We start from the raw sequence: 17,410 nt of genomic DNA on the forward strand, positions 1-17,410 counted from the left end.
ACGTCAAGATTGATTGTCTCGTCTCTTTTTTATGCTATTTTTTTCCAAACAATAAAAAAAAAATGTCTTTTACTGCAGTTTGTTACCTCGGCCACATGCACACACACACGCACGCACGCGCACACACGCAGACACACATGCACACACAAACACACTGCAGTTTGTAGTGCTTGTGGTGCTGATGGTGGGCCTTGGGGGGGGTCTTTGTCTTGCATGTCTTTTGTGTGTTACAAGCGTCCATATAATAGCAGCTGAGACCCCACGGACGGACGGGACGGACCCCCCAGCCGGGTCATGTGCTCTCTCATCAAGGTTGTGGTGTCATGTGACATGTGATGGACATCCAACACGCGACATTGGCCATCATTTGCAGCTCCATAATCACGAGATGGAGATTTCACTGGACACTGCTTAAATCGGCATTGGTAGAATCTAGAGCAGGTGTGGGCAAACTACGGCCCGGGGGCCAGATGCGGCCCGTGAAACATTCTAATCCGGCCCGCCGAACTTGAAAAAAAATTAAATGAATAAACCTTGTTAATTTTTTATTTTATAAATATTGTGTTTTTTCAAAGACGGATATATTGTTGTAATGCCGATGAGGTGAGGTTACCGAAACACTCCATCCATCTGCTCCTGGTCTGGTCCCTCTGTCAGATTTTCGAACACATTGTGGCCCGCCAATCAAAAATTTTGCCCACCCCTGCCATAAACGCAAGCAATTTATTTTCTGAGTACATTTTAGATACGATCTTGGTCGACTCCATAGGGGGTAACCTTGACTCTCCCCACATTCCATCAACACTCTGAAATATCCGTCTCACGGCATCGTCTACTTGCTAACACAGCCCCTGCCCCGCCGCGTCCGCGGTAACCTGAGTCGCGTAAGACGAGCTCATCGCCGAAACACTAACCCACGCAGTGACAAAATGGCCGCCAATTTCACGAGCTAATGTTGATTGTTGCGACCACGTCGACGCGGGTCACGTGATGGCGGTGGGCGACCAATGAGGTGACGAGCATGCCGCGCAGTCATAATAGATGAGGCGCTTGATGAGTAATCAGATTACCAGCACACACGCAGACGGCAACCACAAGACATGTTGTCCCAGGAAGGCCTGTTGCCGCAGCAACAGCTGGTAGGGCTGTCACTGGGGGCGGGGCTTCAGATTTATAACACGGCTGCTGTGAAAGTTTGCAAACTGAAGACTGCAAGCACACGCACCACAGTCGCGCGCACACAAACGCGGGCACGCATGTGCACACGCAGTTTGTTGTGGAGGTGATGATGTCATGTGTTGCCAGGAAAAATGCGACGGGCGTTGAGGTCACCGCAAACTTTGGGTCACTCACTGTTCGCAGTGTTTGTGTGTAGATGTGTGTGTGTTAAGCAGCGGAGTGTCAGAGAATCTAGTTGTGTTGCTAACACGCTAACATGCTAACAGGCGTAATAAGCAAAGCCCCGGCCCTCGACAGGTCAATCATTACTTCAGAACGCTGAAGTTATTTCATCACGTATTAAAATGTCGGCAGGCCGACTCGAGGAAACGTCCTCGTCTGTTTCCTGCTCGCCATCCGCTCGCTCCAATGCTTCTCGCGTGATAAAAAATGGACGCCATGTGACATCACAAATCAGACAGCTGCCAGCCAAGGTGCCCTGACACCACCTGATAACAACACACGCGCACACGCGCACACACACACACACACACACGCACGGGACACTGCACTCTAGGTGTGTGTGTGTATGTTTGGACATCAATGAGTTTACAAGCACACAATAGCCCACACAAAATTGACAACACAACAAGGCCCAAACCAGATGACACACACACACACACACACACGCACACCCCCCCACACGCGCACACATAACACACCAATAAAATGGCGAGTAGAAAATGGCTGCCACAAGATGGCGGAAATAATATGACATCATGACAACCATCATCGATATCATATTGCAGACACAAATACACGCACACACCGATGTACTGTAAATAGCCGTACTCACAAACACACATTCAGTACATAAACAGACACACACACACACACACGCACACTTATTAACAGTGAGGAATGCGAGAAGCAGGACATGACCGGGAGGTGTCGGACGGATGAAAGTTTCTAGTGAAGTCCCGCCCACCCATAACCAGAAGCTTCCAAAGCTTCCAGAATTTTCTGGAAGAATTCCTGGACAAGGGCGGAGGGGGGGGGGGCAAAGTTCAAAAGGAACAACAAATGAACTCAAATCAAAATAAAATAAAATAAATGATCTGTTACATACATATTTGTTTTTCTGTTTGTGTGTGTGTGCTCGTGGGTTTAAGCTCAATATCCTTCATGCGCCAGTGAGGCACAACCTTTGACCTCTGACTCACTCAGGCTACCAGCAGACAAGGTCACAGAGGTCAAAATCAGAAATCTGCCATGTTGTTGTTTTTCCCAAACACGCGTCACTAGTATACAATAATTGATTGGGTAACACAAGGGACCGGGATGACAAGCACAGGTGGACACAATAAACTAACAAGACGCACAAAGGAACACGAGGAGAACTTGAAACTAAATACTGAACCAAAATCAACCAAACAGATCATAGTTTTTATATTCTATACACACACGCTATAGATACTATTCATTCAAAACCATTTACGCGTGCAAACGAAAATCGGAAAGTTGTCGGATTACGTCCAAGTCAGTGCATCTGACTCATACGTCGTCCAAGCGACGTTTCGTGACCTCGCCGAGGCCTCGCCGTGCATTTTGCAAGTCAACAAGCAAACTACAAAAGAGCAGCGCTCATTCAGTGCGTCCCTCCCGGCAGCAGATTAGCGGATCGGGTCACCGGGACCCCGAGGAGCCGCCGGAGAGCCGGGCCGAGGTTAAGCGGCCGTGAATGGCCGACACAAAAGAGGACGCGTCTGACGTCAGCTCCCACAAAAGAGTCAATGAAAAGAGCTGAAATATTGCGCTTGTTTTAGGTGTCGCATTTACACTCACAGAGGAGCCCCCCCTTCCCCCCGTCCCCCGCATGGGTGGCCACCAGCGGTCTGCGGCTTCTTGGGGTCTCCATGGCGATGAGTAGCACTAGCGAAGGTATCCGTCTTACTGGAAACCAACTTTATTGTTGACTTGCAGGAACGCCTGATGGGGGGTGTCTGTGTGTCTTTTGGGGGTTGAGGGGGGTCGGGGTGTCTGATAGGAGGTGGGGGCACATCCTCATCTGTCCTGCTACATCCATGCTACACACCCTGATGCTAACAAAGTACTTTTAGATACTAGAAAGATGCGAATTTCAGCATTTAGTCAATATCATTGAGGACCATGTGTTAGTTTGCTCTTTGAAGTCACTAGTAAGACAATTCAGTGCATTAGTCGAACTCAAAAAACAGATGAGAACAGATGTCTTTCTAGTAATAGTTTTTTCCTTACTAGTGCCGCATTTGAACTCCCAGTAGCACCTAAGCATCAACATTGAAGTTGTTTGAGGATTTATTTGATATCCAGCTTAATGTCTATGTATTAGTTTTCCTTGCGTGAAAGACAATTAAGCACACTCGAAGGAAAATTGTTTTTTTTTTTTTTTTTTACAAGTGAAACTTTCAATCCACTAGTACTTTGCAAAGTGCAGAGTAACTGCGTCTATATTACTAATGTTTTTTCCACTACTAGTGCTACTTTTGGCCTACAACAAAAACATTTAGCTTCAACACTGAAGCTATTTGAGCATTTGTTCAATATTCTTCATATCCATGTTGGGTACATGCAATAGTATGTTCTTTGTCCTCACTATTAACCCAATTCAACACACTCGTAGAACTACTGCATCTTACGTAAATATCAAACGTGTAAATATTGATGACATTTTTAAAAGCTCATCGAATGTTCTCGTCTTGAAAAGTTGGAACGTGATCAAACGTGTTACGTTCTGGCGCCCTCTTGTGCTACAATGTAGAAATACAATTGAAGGCATTTGGTCCCCGCGGTGAAACATAAACATATTTAAAAAATAAACATATACTTTCTTTGTTCCTCAATTGTTTAATCGCGACAAGAACATTTTAATCACGCTCAATATGCATTTCTAATCCAGCAAAATACAAATAATTGTTAATGTTTTTGTCAGCTGACCTGTTTGATCACGTGACAATTTCCGTTTCCGATTCACGTGACTTGTCGAGGAGCAAAAAAACAAGCACAAGGAAAAGTGCTTTTTATTTCATTTAATCGTCTTTTGGCTGGGTGGAGGCACACAAGTGCGGAAGTCGATCGGGTAAGACTTCAAAGCGGAAGCCCGTTGACGCACGACCCCCCCCCCCCTCCAAAAAAAAAAAAACTTTTAGGAAAGCGGTAGAGCCTTTTTGCATATATTTATCGCACCAAAGTTGACTTTTGCCCATTAAAAACTTTTTTAATCGCCAAATTAATATAATTTAGTTAAGCCTTCAACAAATCGAGTCTTCGTTTCCTTTAAACGTCTTTCAACGACAAAACGCACTCAAATGGCCACGTTGAAGAAACACTTTTGGCTCGCTGGTTTTCTGTTCGTTTCGTTGGACTTGTTTGTGAAATGCATGAATAAGAAAAAGAAGAGGTCAAAGTCTCTGTGATAAGATAGTCGCTTATGTGTCCTCTCACGGAGAGACTCAAACAATCACTCTCATACGTTGGTCATCATAATAACACTCGTAATTTACTCAAAGGTGGACCAGATGCGTCATTTAGTAGCAAAAATAGTTATATGAAAATTTGTCGCGAAAAGTCTAAGTCGACAAAGGGCCTGATTCTGATTGATGTAAAAATGTTTTCAGACTTCCGCGATGCCGTCCAACAAATCGGTGTCGGAGGCGCCCATCACGCAGCTGCTCAACTGCAGGATCCTGCGGGACCACCTGCTGCAGAGGTGACCCACGCAGGCATGCATCTCACACAAGTCAACACAAATATTTGCACGCTGCAACATCTGCGCTATCTGATCTCGACTTTGGGAAAAAGGATTTTAAGTATGCGTGTTTTGAGATACAAGCAACATCTTCTACTTCAAATGTGTGCGCAGTGAGGACCTGTGGGTGCGTGAAGGGAAGATCCTGGATCCGGAGAAGCTCTTCTTTGATGAGCAGGCGTACGCTGACGAGCAGGTGGACTGCGGCGGCGCCATCGTGGCCCCGGGCTTCATCGATGCGCAGATCAACGGTGGCGTCCGCGAGTCATGCTGCCGGTCCTGGTTCGTGTCCGTCTGACTCACGGCGGTGGTGTGCGCTCACTCTGCAGGAGGTTATGGCGTGGACTTCTCTCAGGCCTCGGACGACGTCAGCACTGGTATTGCTTTGGTGGCTCGAAAGATTCTGGAACACGGCGTTACATCCTTCTGTCCCACACTGGTCACGTCGCCGCCGCATGTCTACCACAAGGTCACGACGACCGCAACAATCACCATGGGCGGGCGCCAGTCAATCGGCCGTCATAATGACCGTGGGGGTCCTTCGTGTGTCTTTCAGGTCCTGCCTCAGATCAAAGTCCAGAACGGTGGCTCTCACGGCGCAGGCGTCCTCGGTGAGCTCCGCCCTTTGTTTTGGTGGCGCCAAAAAGTGTCAGCCAGGTTCATAGGTCTTTGTTTTTTTTTTTTTGTGGAGGTGTCCATCTGGAGGGTCCCTTCATCAGCGCAGAGAAGAAGGGGGCCCACCCCGAGCGCTTCTTGCGCACCTTCTCGAGCGGTGAAGCGGCTATGGCAGACCTGACGGAGGTCTACGGCGTGCTGGATAACGTGGCTCTCTTGACGCTGGCTCCCGAGCTGGAGGGCAGCCAAGGGGCGGTGCGCGAGCTTTGCCAGCGAGGCGTGACCGTGTCGCTGGGCCATTCGGTGGCCAACCTGTCTCAAGCCGAGGAGGCCGTCCGCCACGGCGCCTCCTTCATCACGCACCTCTTCAACGCCATGCTGCCCGTACGTCCCCAAAGCACCATACTGGCATTTTGCAAATGTGCATCGAGAGTGTTTTTTCTCGAGCGATTTTGATTTTTATATACGCAAAAAGTTGCGTTGATGAGCACGTAGCTGAGGTGACTTTTTGCGGTGCCATCCAGTTCCACCATCGGGACCCGGGCATCGTGGGCCTGCTGACCAGCGAGCACATCCCGGCGGGACGCAATGTTTTCTACGGGATGATCGCCGACGGAATCCACACCAACCCCGCCGCCCTGCGCATCGCCCACCGCGCACATCCCAAAGGTCGGCAAACGCAATCTTAAACACCAGCTCAAACATTTGAAAACACTGACTTTCTGTATTTTCGCGCAAAACCCTGAGGTTGATTGTAAATCAAAATTTTTTTTTTCAAATGAATGCAATTAATTGTAATATGAATTATACCTCTCGACATTCCTGAAAGGCACTAAATGAAGACTTACATGAACAATAATGAGATGAAATCTTGCGTGCAGGTTTGGTGCTGGTGACGGACGCCATTGCGGCCATGGGCCTCCCACCGGGCCGCCACATGTTGGGCCAGCAGGAGGTCCAGATTTGCGGCCTGCACGTCTACGTGGCTGGTGAGCCCCCAAAAGTTAGAGAAAGTTACACACCTATACGATTTAATTTTTTTTAATCAATGTTCGCTTAATGACCAGATTAAATGCAAAACTGTTGTTTTATTTTATCGCACTTCGTATTTTCATTTATTTATTTTTTTTTACATTTAGAGATTGCATTTTCTTCACATTGTCATTTTTAATAAAAACAGTTTTGCCTCGCAGGCACGCAGACGTTGAGCGGCAGCATCACAACCATGGACATGTGCGTCAGACACTTCCGACGCGCTACAGGTCAGTGCGCGCACACACACGCACGCACGCACGAATGGAGAAGGAGGGAAGCTGACCGCGTGTGTTGCTTAGGCTGCCGCGTGGAAGAAGCCCTGGAAGCAGCGTCGCTGCATCCCGCCCAACTTTTGGGAATCAGCCAGAGCAAAGGAACGCTAGACTTCGGCACGGATGCAGGTCACTTTACTTTTGCGTCCGTTTTTAGGCCGTCAGCATTTTATTTTCAACATGCAGTCATAAACAAAGCAAACATCCCAAAGCAAAACTACATGCGGCTCCTCAATGAGTTTGTTCAAATAAATCTAAATCCAAACTCAAACAAATTCCAAATACAAACATACATGCTAATATATTTCGAATCTCCACAGTTCTAGCCCCCAAAACAACTACACATCCATTTATAGAAATATCAATTAATCAATAAGTTGGTCACAAGTATATCATACACTGGATTTGTCACCAGGGGTGTGTAGACTTTTTCTTTTAAATTGAATTTGATAACAGATTGAGGACTTGATGTTTTATCAAAGTTTTTTTGTTGTTAATAGCTCAATTATTTTATGCGGTTTTTTTTTTTCATCATTTTTTTTCTTTTCAGACTTTGTATTGCTGGATGACGAACTCAACGTGAAGGCCACGTTTATTTCTGGACAGGAAGTGTGGAAGAAAACCACCCAAGAAGAAGAACAACTGACTTGAAAAGCAACTCGAACAACTTTTACATTTCATTTTTGAATTACTTCCAAACTCCTTTGTGCTTTTTTTTTTTTTTTACTGACACCTGTCAATCAAATCCTTCAACCACACACCTCGGTCACATCATTTCCTGTCGTACCTTTTCGAAGTATAACTCGTCCTCATTTCCCCAATGATGGCGTTTTACTTCCTGCGAGGACGCGACGCGCCGCGCCCGCCGGCACATGAGCCAGAACCAGTAGATCTGCAGGGGCCACAGAAGCCCCGCCCCCAGGGTGCACGGCCACGGGGCCCCCAGGACTGCCTGGTGAACGGGGATGGATGCGTACCTGCGAGGCAAAAGAGGACGAGTTCAAAATCCCTCCGAAGCCAGCAACGCAAAACTAAACAAGTTAATTGAAAAAGCCAGGGAAGAGACTCATCTTGACTGGGGAAAAAAAAAAGTAAAACCTTCATAAAAAGAAAAGTTGAGCGCCATAGCGCTACTCCCTAATTCACCAAATAGGAATGTTGATAGCTGCTGATCCTTGAAAAGTCTTCAAACGCTAACCGTCGACATTCAAGGCCTTACTTGGCATTCAAATGTTGTCAGTTTGCAAAATTACTACATTTTTAAATGCATGACAAGTAAAATTTTAGGCTTCTAAATAGAGAAATCTCAAAAGAAAGAAACCGAAAAGAAAACAAAAAAAAGTGAGTGAACGACAACAATGCAGGCAACAAAACAGCCGTTGCGCTTCTGCTCTGAACTTATGCGAGTAAATGCCCGTTCCGCCATTTGTGGGCGCCAGCTCAGACTGCTCTTCAATTTCACTTTGAATAAGACGGAAAAAGTCCTGTTCCAAGATCCACCTCAATCCCTTTTGTGGTGCCTTGAGAGAGGAGATGAAATTGTGTGACCAAGCTCGTATCTCAAATCATCTTTTGCCATTGAAATGAATGTAAAATGTTTATTTTTTAAATACATTATATAAACACAGTAGTGATATTAAATGAATGTAAAGAATTTCTGTCTCAAGTCTTTCTGTGTTGGTCTGTGGTAAGTCATTCTTCGCAGAGGATAAAGAATATCTGAGTATTGTGAACCGCAACACTTCTGGTGAGACGTGTGTTGATGACATCACCTGCTGTAGGCCACGTACAAATACGGGAAGAGTGCCACGCGGCATCCCAAGAAGACCAAGAGCATCAGCGCGCCATTCACTTTGTAGGCCAGCGTGTCGGCGCGCTTCAACTGCAAACGCCACAACAAGACGATGCCTGTCGATCATCACTGACACGGGCAGACACGTACTGTGCACACACACACACACACACACTTACCTGTATGAGAACTTTGGCAAGACACACAAATGGCGTACTCAACTCAGCAAGAAACAAAACACCCTGGAAGTAGTCACCTTTGCCTCGCCTCCACACCTGACACACATACACACACACACAGTTGAAGACAGCAACACAAAGGGGGCGGGGCTTGAGTCCTGCCACGGTTACCAGAGAGGCAGGTAAGCAAAAGACCACCATGAAGATGTGATGCAACACCATCAAACTCTCTCGCCGCACAAAGGCCAAGATGGCCGCCCACCACCCGCTGCTGTCAGCTTTGTGACCTTTAACCTCGTGCCTGTGCCGGTCGCACAGGAACATGGCGTAGAGGTCGTAGACAAAGTAGGGCGATGCAAACATGATGTAGGCATCCGTGAGCCAGTGCCTGTGAAAACGGAACGTGCACACATGTAGTTGAGTTTGGAATTACGTCTGTGCTAATTCATGTTAGCCTGGCTATGGCGTTTTGAATCACATTAGCATGCATCCTCATCTGTCCTCTGTGAACCTCATGCTGTTCACCACCTATGTTCCATGAACCCGGTGCTGTTACGTCCTCACCTGTCATCCAGGAGGTTGTGCCGACATGCCGAGGTGATGATGCATCCGGCCGCCGCTGCCATGACGGCCTGGACCGACGACACGGCGCTAAAGACAAGAGTGAGTGTGACGTCAGCGCAAATACTTTGTCGCAGACTTCAGGAACATTTTACGATATGCGCATTTTACTGATGTAGTCTGACTATGAATCCACTTTTTCACCAACATTAACTTGGGACTCAAAACATATTATGGGATACACTGAGGACATCATCAGATTATCAGTACTTATGAGGGCATGTCCTTTTGCCACCTGCGTCTAAGTGCATTTGTGTGTGTGCATTCTGACCGAGCTGACACGATGATGGCGTCGGCCTGGCTCCATCCCATCAGGATCCTCAGCGAGCGACTGCAAAGCAGGAAAAGACCCGGAAAGAAAAGCACGCCTGCAAAAATGAGGCCCAACATGTCTGCATGTCGTGTGTGTGAGTCTGCATACGATCAGGTGAGCCCGGCTTAAGGTGGCCACCTGTCATGACCACTGGGGTGGGGGCAGGGGAAGGGAGTCCAGCTCGGCCAATCAGAGAGCTGCTGTGAGACAAATCAGTGTATCATTTGCATAAATTTGCATGAAGCACTCAAGTGGTCCAATCGGCTTGGAACTTGATGTCAGTGTTTTGGCGGTGTTGACTTGACCCTTCCGTGTCGTGTAGCAGCTCAAATTGAGCCATTTACTGGATTGAAGGCACATATGATTAAATCCATTCAAGGTGTATTTCACGTAGAAAGATCATGCATGATTTCTTTTTTTTATCAAGTCCTAAGGCAGGGCTGCCTCATTTTAGTTAGCGCAGTAAAAAAAAAGAAAAGAGAAAAAAAAGTCAAAACGTTGTCTTCCAGTGTCATTTTTATTGATCATCACTCTCTACGTCAACTTCAAGTATTTGTCAAAACAAGAAAAACAAGTCCCCTAAAACACTTTTTTTTTTTTTTTCCAAAACGGGAGCATCATACTGAATCGACACCAGTAAACAAACATGACAGCCGAGCGGCAAAGTCCAAAAAGTTCCAACGTGTTTCCCGACGAGCCGCTTTGCCTTTTCGTCAATAATCTAACGCTAACCAGCTAAAAATACACTTCATAATTACTTCAAAAGGTACGCAGCCACAGACATGATCGGGAGGGGAATTCAATCCACAAAATTCATCCAACGTGCACAAATTGCTGAACTGTGGCCACAGTAGGTCATTTGTGTCTACACATCCATGTTGTTCAATTAGTATGCCGTGCGCACATTTTTTTTGTCTGGGACTAACCTTATGTTTTTCTTTGGAAAGAGTTTTTGAAATGTAAGCAACGAAAATGGAACCATGTATAAGTATGTATTTTTATGCTGCAGCTGTGTATGCCGTAAGCTAAATATTAGCGGGGTATGTGTTTTAATTCCTTAACTTGTTGGCATTAGACGGAATTAGCCGTTTCGGACTTCAGGTTCGGATCTGCACCAGTTCTAAGCCAAGGCTGCCTGGCGGGCCGGCCCATGGATGATCACCGATTCTGTGTCCATCGTAGATGTATTGGCAACAAAATAGACACGCTCTTGGGGGATTGTTGAAAAAAAATCCATCTTCTTGCACATCACACAAGTTTAGTGGCCACAAAAGACAATATCGAGGGCAGAAACGGCTTCAATATCAGAGCTTAAGCTTGTACTAGTAGGCCCAAAGTGGCACTACTGGAAAAAAGATTAGTAGTAAAACAGTTCTTTACTCGTGAGGAGGGTGCTTACTAGTACTTGGACATCAAGGATATGTCAGAAATGCTCAAGTGGCTTTCCACGCTCGCAGGATGTGTCGAGAAAGGAGACACCAGCGCTGAGACGAGTGAGGGCAGAGGAATGGCGCTGTAGTGGCGGGTGCGGGCGGAGCGTCACGTTCGGGGTGCCATCACGGCGGCCCTTTCTTATGCAATAACTTAAAAATACACACACACACACACACACACACACACCCGCGCGCGCACACACACAGACACATCTGCTGCGTGAACAAACATTGCACTTCCTGTCCTAAAAACAAAAACACGTGAGAGGAATGAAGGTGGAAAGATTTCCCAGCATGCTCTGCTGCAGAGCGTGAGGAGTGTGTGGACACCAGAAGGGGGCGCTACACGACACTCTGCTACATGGAGTGTGTGGAATGCTAAAGCCAATAAAAATCAACATTTCTACTCACTAAACTTTTTTTTTCCTTTTCAGCAGCAGCAGCTTTTTTTTTTCTCCTTTCTGTCCTCTGCACCTGTGGCGCCGCCACAGTGGGCGCAGCCTGTCGCCGCCACTTGCTTTTGTTCACGTGCGGGAAAAGTGGACATCAAGGTTGGTTGAGGCGGCGAGGAGGAAAAGGAGGAGGAAGAGTTAAGAGGAAGGAAAGGCCGCTCATCTCTCCTCCTTGCGGGACACCTTGGACGAGTGCCAGGCGGTGGACCTGAGGACCACAAAGCTGCAGGTAAGATGGACAGCTAATCATCACTAACTGGTGAGAGGTAACTCCACGCAACAACTGGTCGTGAAAAATAAAGCTAACACGTACAAGTTACCACTAACTACTGCTAATAAAAGACAGTGACGGGCAACACCCAATCGTGATCAGTTGACTGCAACAACCGTTAACTATGGCTAATGGTTAATGCATGCCTGCGATCGCTAGTGGCCACTGACAACAGATAAGAACCGCTAACTGCAGATAATGACTACTAGCGACCGCTAACGCAAGTGACAGTTCAGGTTTGTAAAGTGCTTTTTTTTTTTATTATAATTTTTTTTTATATGATTCATCAATTGATCAATAAAATTGCCATTGATTAAAATAATGTTTAGTTGCTTGGGTGGAGGTGGTGGTGATGACGACGCGAGGGCGCGGCGCTAACCTGATGAAGGTCTTGAAAGCGGCGCTCTGAGGGTTGATGCACAGCGGCACTCGCTTGCCTTGCTGGTGCTCCGTGATGAAGCGATGGATGAGCTCTGAGGACAAGGAGCAAAACCTTTCGTAAAAACTTTTCGTGGACTTTTTCCAAGCACCTGCTTGGGGCTTCCCCAGAAAACATAGAGCTTTTTCTACAAACATTAAACCTATGAAAGAAAGTAAAGATGTAGTTTGCCATACCTTTGCCCTGCCACACAGAGAGCAAGCTGTTCTCGTAGCTGTGGCTGAAGGGCCGCTCGGCGGCCGGCTCGAAGTCTCGGGTGTAGACGCGCCCGCTGGGCACCGAGTAGCAGCACTGGCACATGCACGTGTGGTAGCGGAGGCGGCCCTCGTCCAGGTATGGGTGCGACAGCGCGTCACCGCCAGAGATGCGCGTGGCCTGTTGGAACATCATCATTAGCGTCAGCCGAAGCGCACGGGCGATGGAGAGCTCGTCAACTCACCGGGTCAAAAACCAGCATGCGACAAAGCAGGTGGACCGCCTCGTGGGTGGCACCGTCCGATAGCATGTACAACACCGACAGCGACGGCTGAAAACACAAACAAACTCAGACGGCGTTCCCGTTCTTAGAAAGGGAAGGCGGCCGATGCTCTTGGAGCTTGTCGGTCGATCAGTTGGCGGCAAGGCAAAGGTGAAAGGTGACGTACGGGTTTGTGGGGCCCGCGCAGGATGTGAGCCCGGGCACCTTCGCAGGCCGACGCCAGGGCGGACAGCGGCGGCGTTCCCAGCAGGTCTGTGATCAGGTCCAGCTGAAGAGCCGGACACCAAGCGCACGTTAGGCAAGCTTTCAAAGGAGGATTTCAAGCCTCCAACGTTGACTTCAAACTGGGCTTGGGGTCGGACTTCAAATCGGGGTTTTAAGCCTCAATTTGTGTTTTAAACTTAGGTTACGATTCAAGATAAGCTTTCAAAAAAAAAAACATACAATGCAACCTGGGTTTTGGTTTGCCCCAGTTTTTTTTAACCATTACAGATGAGGATGTTTACAACGGGGCACTCTCAACGTGACGTACATGGTCTGACATTTTGGTGTGTCTCGATTACCATAGCGATTTATTGGCGCTCACCTGCTGGATGGGACTCTGCGCCTGGAAGAGGATGCGGCGACCCAACAGCTCGGCGAAGATACAGCCCACCGACCACACATCGATGGCCGACCCATAATGGCGGCAGCCCATCAGCACCTCGGGCGCTCGGTAGTACTGCGTCACCACCTCCTGGGTCATGTGACGCGACGGGTCTGGCTCTTCCACCCGCGCCAAACCAAAATCGCAAATCTGACCAGGACAAACAAAAAGGCCCCCCAAGTTTATATTAAAAAATATTAAGATAACTAAACTGAAACTGTAATTGCAGAAAAAATGTCCTTTGTTTTTTTTGTCTTTGTTAGTTAAGGTCATACATGACTAGCGGATTTTCTGTCTACGGATCCCTGTGAATAGCATGGAAACACTGTACTACACATAATGCGTCTTTGTTCATCTAGCTCTACCAGCAACACGGACTGAAAGGCAGAACAATTGAGTTGCCTATGACTGACCCGACTTTCAACTTTTTTTGTTTAGTGCCAGTACCAAAGACAAAATGAATGTCCATGAAAACAACTTCAATATCTCTACGCTTTTCTACCTGCATAATGGCAAAAAAAAAAAAAAAAGGGGGGCTCACAAAATCATTGCCCTATTCCAGAAATTGTCAAAACAAGCGCACGGACGTGACAGATGGACGGACCTTGAGCAGGCAGTTGCTGTTAACCAGAAGGTTCCCGGGTTTGATGTCGCGGTGCAGAATGCCGGCAGAGTGGAGATACTTGAGACCTACGCACAGCAGCCGCACATCATTAACAAAAAAAAAAATGGGGTGGTGGAGGGATCTCGCTAGCAGGAGCTCACCTCGCAAGATCTGGTAGAGGAAGACCTTGATGTGGTCGCTGGTGAGCGGTTGAGGGGATACGATGACCTTGTGAAGGTCGCTCTGCATCAACTCCGTGATCACGTAGCTGCGCTTCCTGTCAAGGCTTCACATGTCCACTTCAGAATCACAAACAGTAACGGGTCAAAATGACTCATTTTTAAGTTCAACTAATAAAGTACAAATAACACTAAGTAGTTGTTTTGTTCCCAAAATGTCCATTAAAATTACTACCGAAGTTCAAATTAATACATGTAGAAAAATATTGATTGTTTTTCTTTTTATGGTTTGGGATAATAAAAAAGGTCAAATAAGTCATTTGCCTACAATGCGAACAACAAATGAGGCATGTGAACAAGGATACATCTCCTCGAAACAGTCAATCTGCGGCGGCTGTAAAATGTCCAAAGCCGACAGCACCTGAAACACAACCATGACCGTCAGTGACATCATCGCTGACTTCACTGTTACGAAGGCGAGTGGGATGAGTTACGTTGTCATGTTTGAAGAAGCACAGCATGCGCAGCTCTCGGAAGACGCGCTTGCACGACACCAGGTTCTGGAAGACGTTGGGCATCTTCTTCAGTGCCACCTTGCGGCCGTCTCGAGGGTCCGTAACTGACCTGCCACACCAGCGTGTCATGTGAGACGAGAGACGAACATGACGGAAGTCACCATGCTGAACTTAGAATCTTGCAAAAACAGCATGACGTTTATAGTGTTTGCTGGTGGTGGAGAAAGGACTGATTTTCTATTTTTATGTGTGAGGTCTGTCAGGTTAATAATTCTAAGATAGACAATCCTTCCCGGTATGAGTACCAGGCCTTACAAGCAAACTGTGTCAGTGAAAATGGACTCGTGTCTGGGTGAAGCCACGCCTCCTTACCAGACCACACCAAAGGCTCCATATCCAATGGGCCGATCGGGCTCCATCTCGGCCGGGCTGGGCACCTCGCTGGCCGGATTGCTGTACGGCTGCGGCACGGCAGCACCCCCGCCAGTGCTGCCCCCTAGGGCGGTGGGGTGTCGGGGGGTCCCGGCTGGGGTGGCGGGAGGCCCGCTGACGCACGGGGTGGCGCTGAGGGCAGTTGAGGGGGCCCCGCAAGACGAGTTGACGTAGAAGTACTTGTGGGCCAAGTCGGAACCAGAGAACAAGTCGCTGCAGAGTGTCTGGCGGCCTGCGCCGTGGAAGGCCATCCTTGGAGATGCCTGTGCACCTCCTGCTGGCTGGCTAGACACGGAGGGGTCACGGCTGCAAGCTGCACATGACCCGCCACCTCCGCCAAGGTACCACGGCTTACATTTAATCGCACTAAAATAATTATAAACTGAGTTCGACGATTTTTAAAATAATCACTTTGATCAACAGAAGTGCTTTTAAATGCTAACTGCTAGCACTGAACATCAGAGTCGAAAGTAATATTTTAAAAGGGAATAAAATAATAGTATTGTATATTAATATAAATTAAATGGAAATAGCTGATGTTATGCTTCGAGCTAACATTTACTTTTAGAAAATGTTATGGGGTAGCTGTGTTAATAAGGAGTTAACACTTAACTCGTTTACTACAAGTTGACAACAAAAATTAAATTAAAAAAAAAAATCCAAGTTTGTCGTGTTGCAAAGGAAATAACATTTAGTTACTATGAGCTAAAATGATTCAAAACTATGAGCTAACACTTAGCCGTGTTGTTGAGGAGTTAACATTAAGCTGAGTTACTCTTTAAGCAAAAAAAAAATTAAAGATGAGAAACTATGAGCGTACTCCGTGTAACTGTGATAACAGTTAGCCGTATTGCTAAAAAGCTAATAATTAGCTGGGTTACTCAACTAACCCAAAAAATATACTAAAAAATAAAACTACAATTATGAGTTAGCATTTATCCGAGTTTCACATGAGCTAAGTTAGCTTGGTTACTCTGAGCTCACCAAAGAAAATTCTAAACCAAAACAAAGCTCTGAGTTAGCAGTTAGCCGTGCTGCTAAGCGGGGATGACCCACATCTTTCGGCGACACTGACCTACATACTCGGCGAAACAAAATAAAAAAAAATAACAAGCCAACCCCGCTCAAGTTGCTGTCAACTCCACTCGTACACGAAGGGTCGCCCAAAGCAGACGCGACAACACGTCAAGAGTTAATTGGAGGAGAAAAGGCGAGAAGAAAATACGAGTTTTCAAAGGCGATGATGATGATGATGATGATAGCCCATGATGATAGCAGCTAGCCCGCGGCTAGCTTCTCCAAGCACGACATGGAAGGGCCTCCAAATTGTCGGATAATGTGCTCCCCCCCGCCAAAAAAAAAGCTCCGTCAAGTGAAAGAATAAAGTGGAAGCGGTGGCAGCAGCGGTGCTAGCCTGCTGCTCCAGCCCGCTGGTAGCTGGCGAGACTGGCGACGACTCGGAGCCCGAGTGGGGGGAGGAGGAGGAGGGGGAGGCGGCTGCAGTCAGTCGGGTGCGCTTGGCGAGCGCGATGCTAACATTAGCTGAGCAACATGGACGACGCACAAAGTTGGCTTTCGGGCATTTATTACACTCGACGATCATCATCACTATGCACGAGCACGGGAAAGGATAACAGTTTCTCGATGGAAGGACACCTGAGCCATCTGAATTTTCCATTTCAATTTAGACGTTCCATTTTAGGGAGGGGGGGGGCGCTAAATTTTTGTAGGCTTAATTCCCTTATTATTATTATATATTTTTTTACACAACTGTTTTAGGTTTTACTTTCTTTACAAAGTTTTTTTTTTACATTTTCAATTATTATATTGCAATTTCCTGAGATGGTTTAATTTATACTGTAGTATTTATATATACATTTTGCAGATGCGATTTTTTTAAATACTCTGACTTTCTGAGATGTAGATTTTTTTTAACTGAATGTCTCCAGATGTCGTTTTTGTTTCAAATGTGAATACAAAGCTCAGGGATGGGCAACTTAAATATTGCTGGGGACTACAATTTTCCATATTTGCTACCACATCGGACTGTGTACTTCATGGCAAAAATGACATTTGAAATACGGACAAAATATGGGAACTTCTTAATATCTAATTTTCATTATGCATTTCTCATGTAGAAAAAAAATCCACTATTAAAAAAAAACTAAGCAAAAAAACATACTATCTAA

The 17,410-nt window shown here is 46.7% G+C and overlaps 3 protein-coding genes across 7 annotated transcripts; 1 reads left to right on the plus strand and 2 right to left on the minus strand.

The window, feature by feature from the left end:
• The first annotated feature begins 4,159 nt into the window (after positions 1-4,159).
• On the plus strand, positions 4,160-8,521 carry amdhd2 (amidohydrolase domain containing 2). Of its 2 annotated transcripts, XM_088317889.1 has the most exons (11): positions 4,160-4,276; positions 4,815-4,906; positions 5,060-5,196; positions 5,275-5,414; positions 5,502-5,556; positions 5,637-5,944; positions 6,085-6,229; positions 6,442-6,549; positions 6,754-6,822; positions 6,895-6,996; positions 7,418-8,521. In XM_088317889.1, exons 2-11 carry the CDS (start codon positions 4,824-4,826, stop codon positions 7,516-7,518), a joined length of 1,248 nt encoding a protein of 415 aa, XP_088174015.1. In that variant the 5' UTR covers positions 4,160-4,276; positions 4,815-4,823; the 3' UTR covers positions 7,519-8,521. The 2 variants fall into 2 exon arrangements, with proteins under 2 accessions (XP_088174015.1, XP_088174014.1); XM_088317888.1 differs by having other exon boundaries at positions 5,275-5,556.
• On the minus strand, positions 6,690-9,882 carry LOC148322281 (ceramide synthase-like). Of its 3 annotated transcripts, none has more exons than XM_088317891.1 (6): positions 9,731-9,882; positions 9,403-9,489; positions 9,010-9,226; positions 8,839-8,934; positions 8,658-8,749; positions 6,690-7,844 (listed from the first exon to the last, which is right to left on the minus strand). In XM_088317891.1, exons 1-6 carry the CDS (start codon positions 9,847-9,849, stop codon positions 7,634-7,636), a joined length of 822 nt encoding a protein of 273 aa, XP_088174017.1. In that variant the 5' UTR covers positions 9,850-9,882; the 3' UTR covers positions 6,690-7,633. The 3 variants fall into 3 exon arrangements, with proteins under 3 accessions (XP_088174017.1, XP_088174016.1, XP_088174018.1); XM_088317890.1 differs by having other exon boundaries at positions 8,640-8,749; XM_088317892.1 differs by lacking the exon at positions 6,690-7,844 and having other exon boundaries at positions 8,636-8,749.
• A 388-nt stretch (positions 9,883-10,270) lies between these two features.
• nlk1 (nemo-like kinase, type 1) lies at positions 10,271-16,766 on the minus strand. Of its 2 annotated transcripts, XR_015846631.1 has the most exons (12): positions 15,162-16,766; positions 14,769-14,898; positions 14,640-14,695; positions 14,257-14,363; positions 14,096-14,181; positions 13,432-13,641; positions 13,012-13,113; positions 12,807-12,893; positions 12,544-12,742; positions 12,308-12,401; positions 11,617-11,865; positions 10,271-11,355 (listed from the first exon to the last, which is right to left on the minus strand). XR_015846631.1 is itself a non-coding variant. In XM_088316781.1 (11 exons), exons 1-11 carry the CDS (start codon positions 15,470-15,472, stop codon positions 11,817-11,819), a joined length of 1,431 nt encoding a protein of 476 aa, XP_088172907.1. In that variant the 5' UTR covers positions 15,473-16,766; the 3' UTR covers positions 10,271-11,816. The 2 variants fall into 2 exon arrangements, 1 of the variants encoding a protein (XP_088172907.1); XM_088316781.1 differs by having other exon boundaries at positions 10,271-11,865.
• Positions 16,767-17,410: the final 644 nt, after the last annotated feature.

Source organism: Idiotropiscis lumnitzeri, chromosome 15 (genome assembly GCF_059441095.1).
Source record: "Idiotropiscis lumnitzeri isolate Australia: NSW breed Sydney's pygmy pipehorse chromosome 15, RoL_Ilum_1.0, whole genome shotgun sequence".
Classification (NCBI taxonomy): domain Eukaryota; kingdom Metazoa; phylum Chordata; class Actinopteri; order Syngnathiformes; family Syngnathidae; genus Idiotropiscis; species Idiotropiscis lumnitzeri.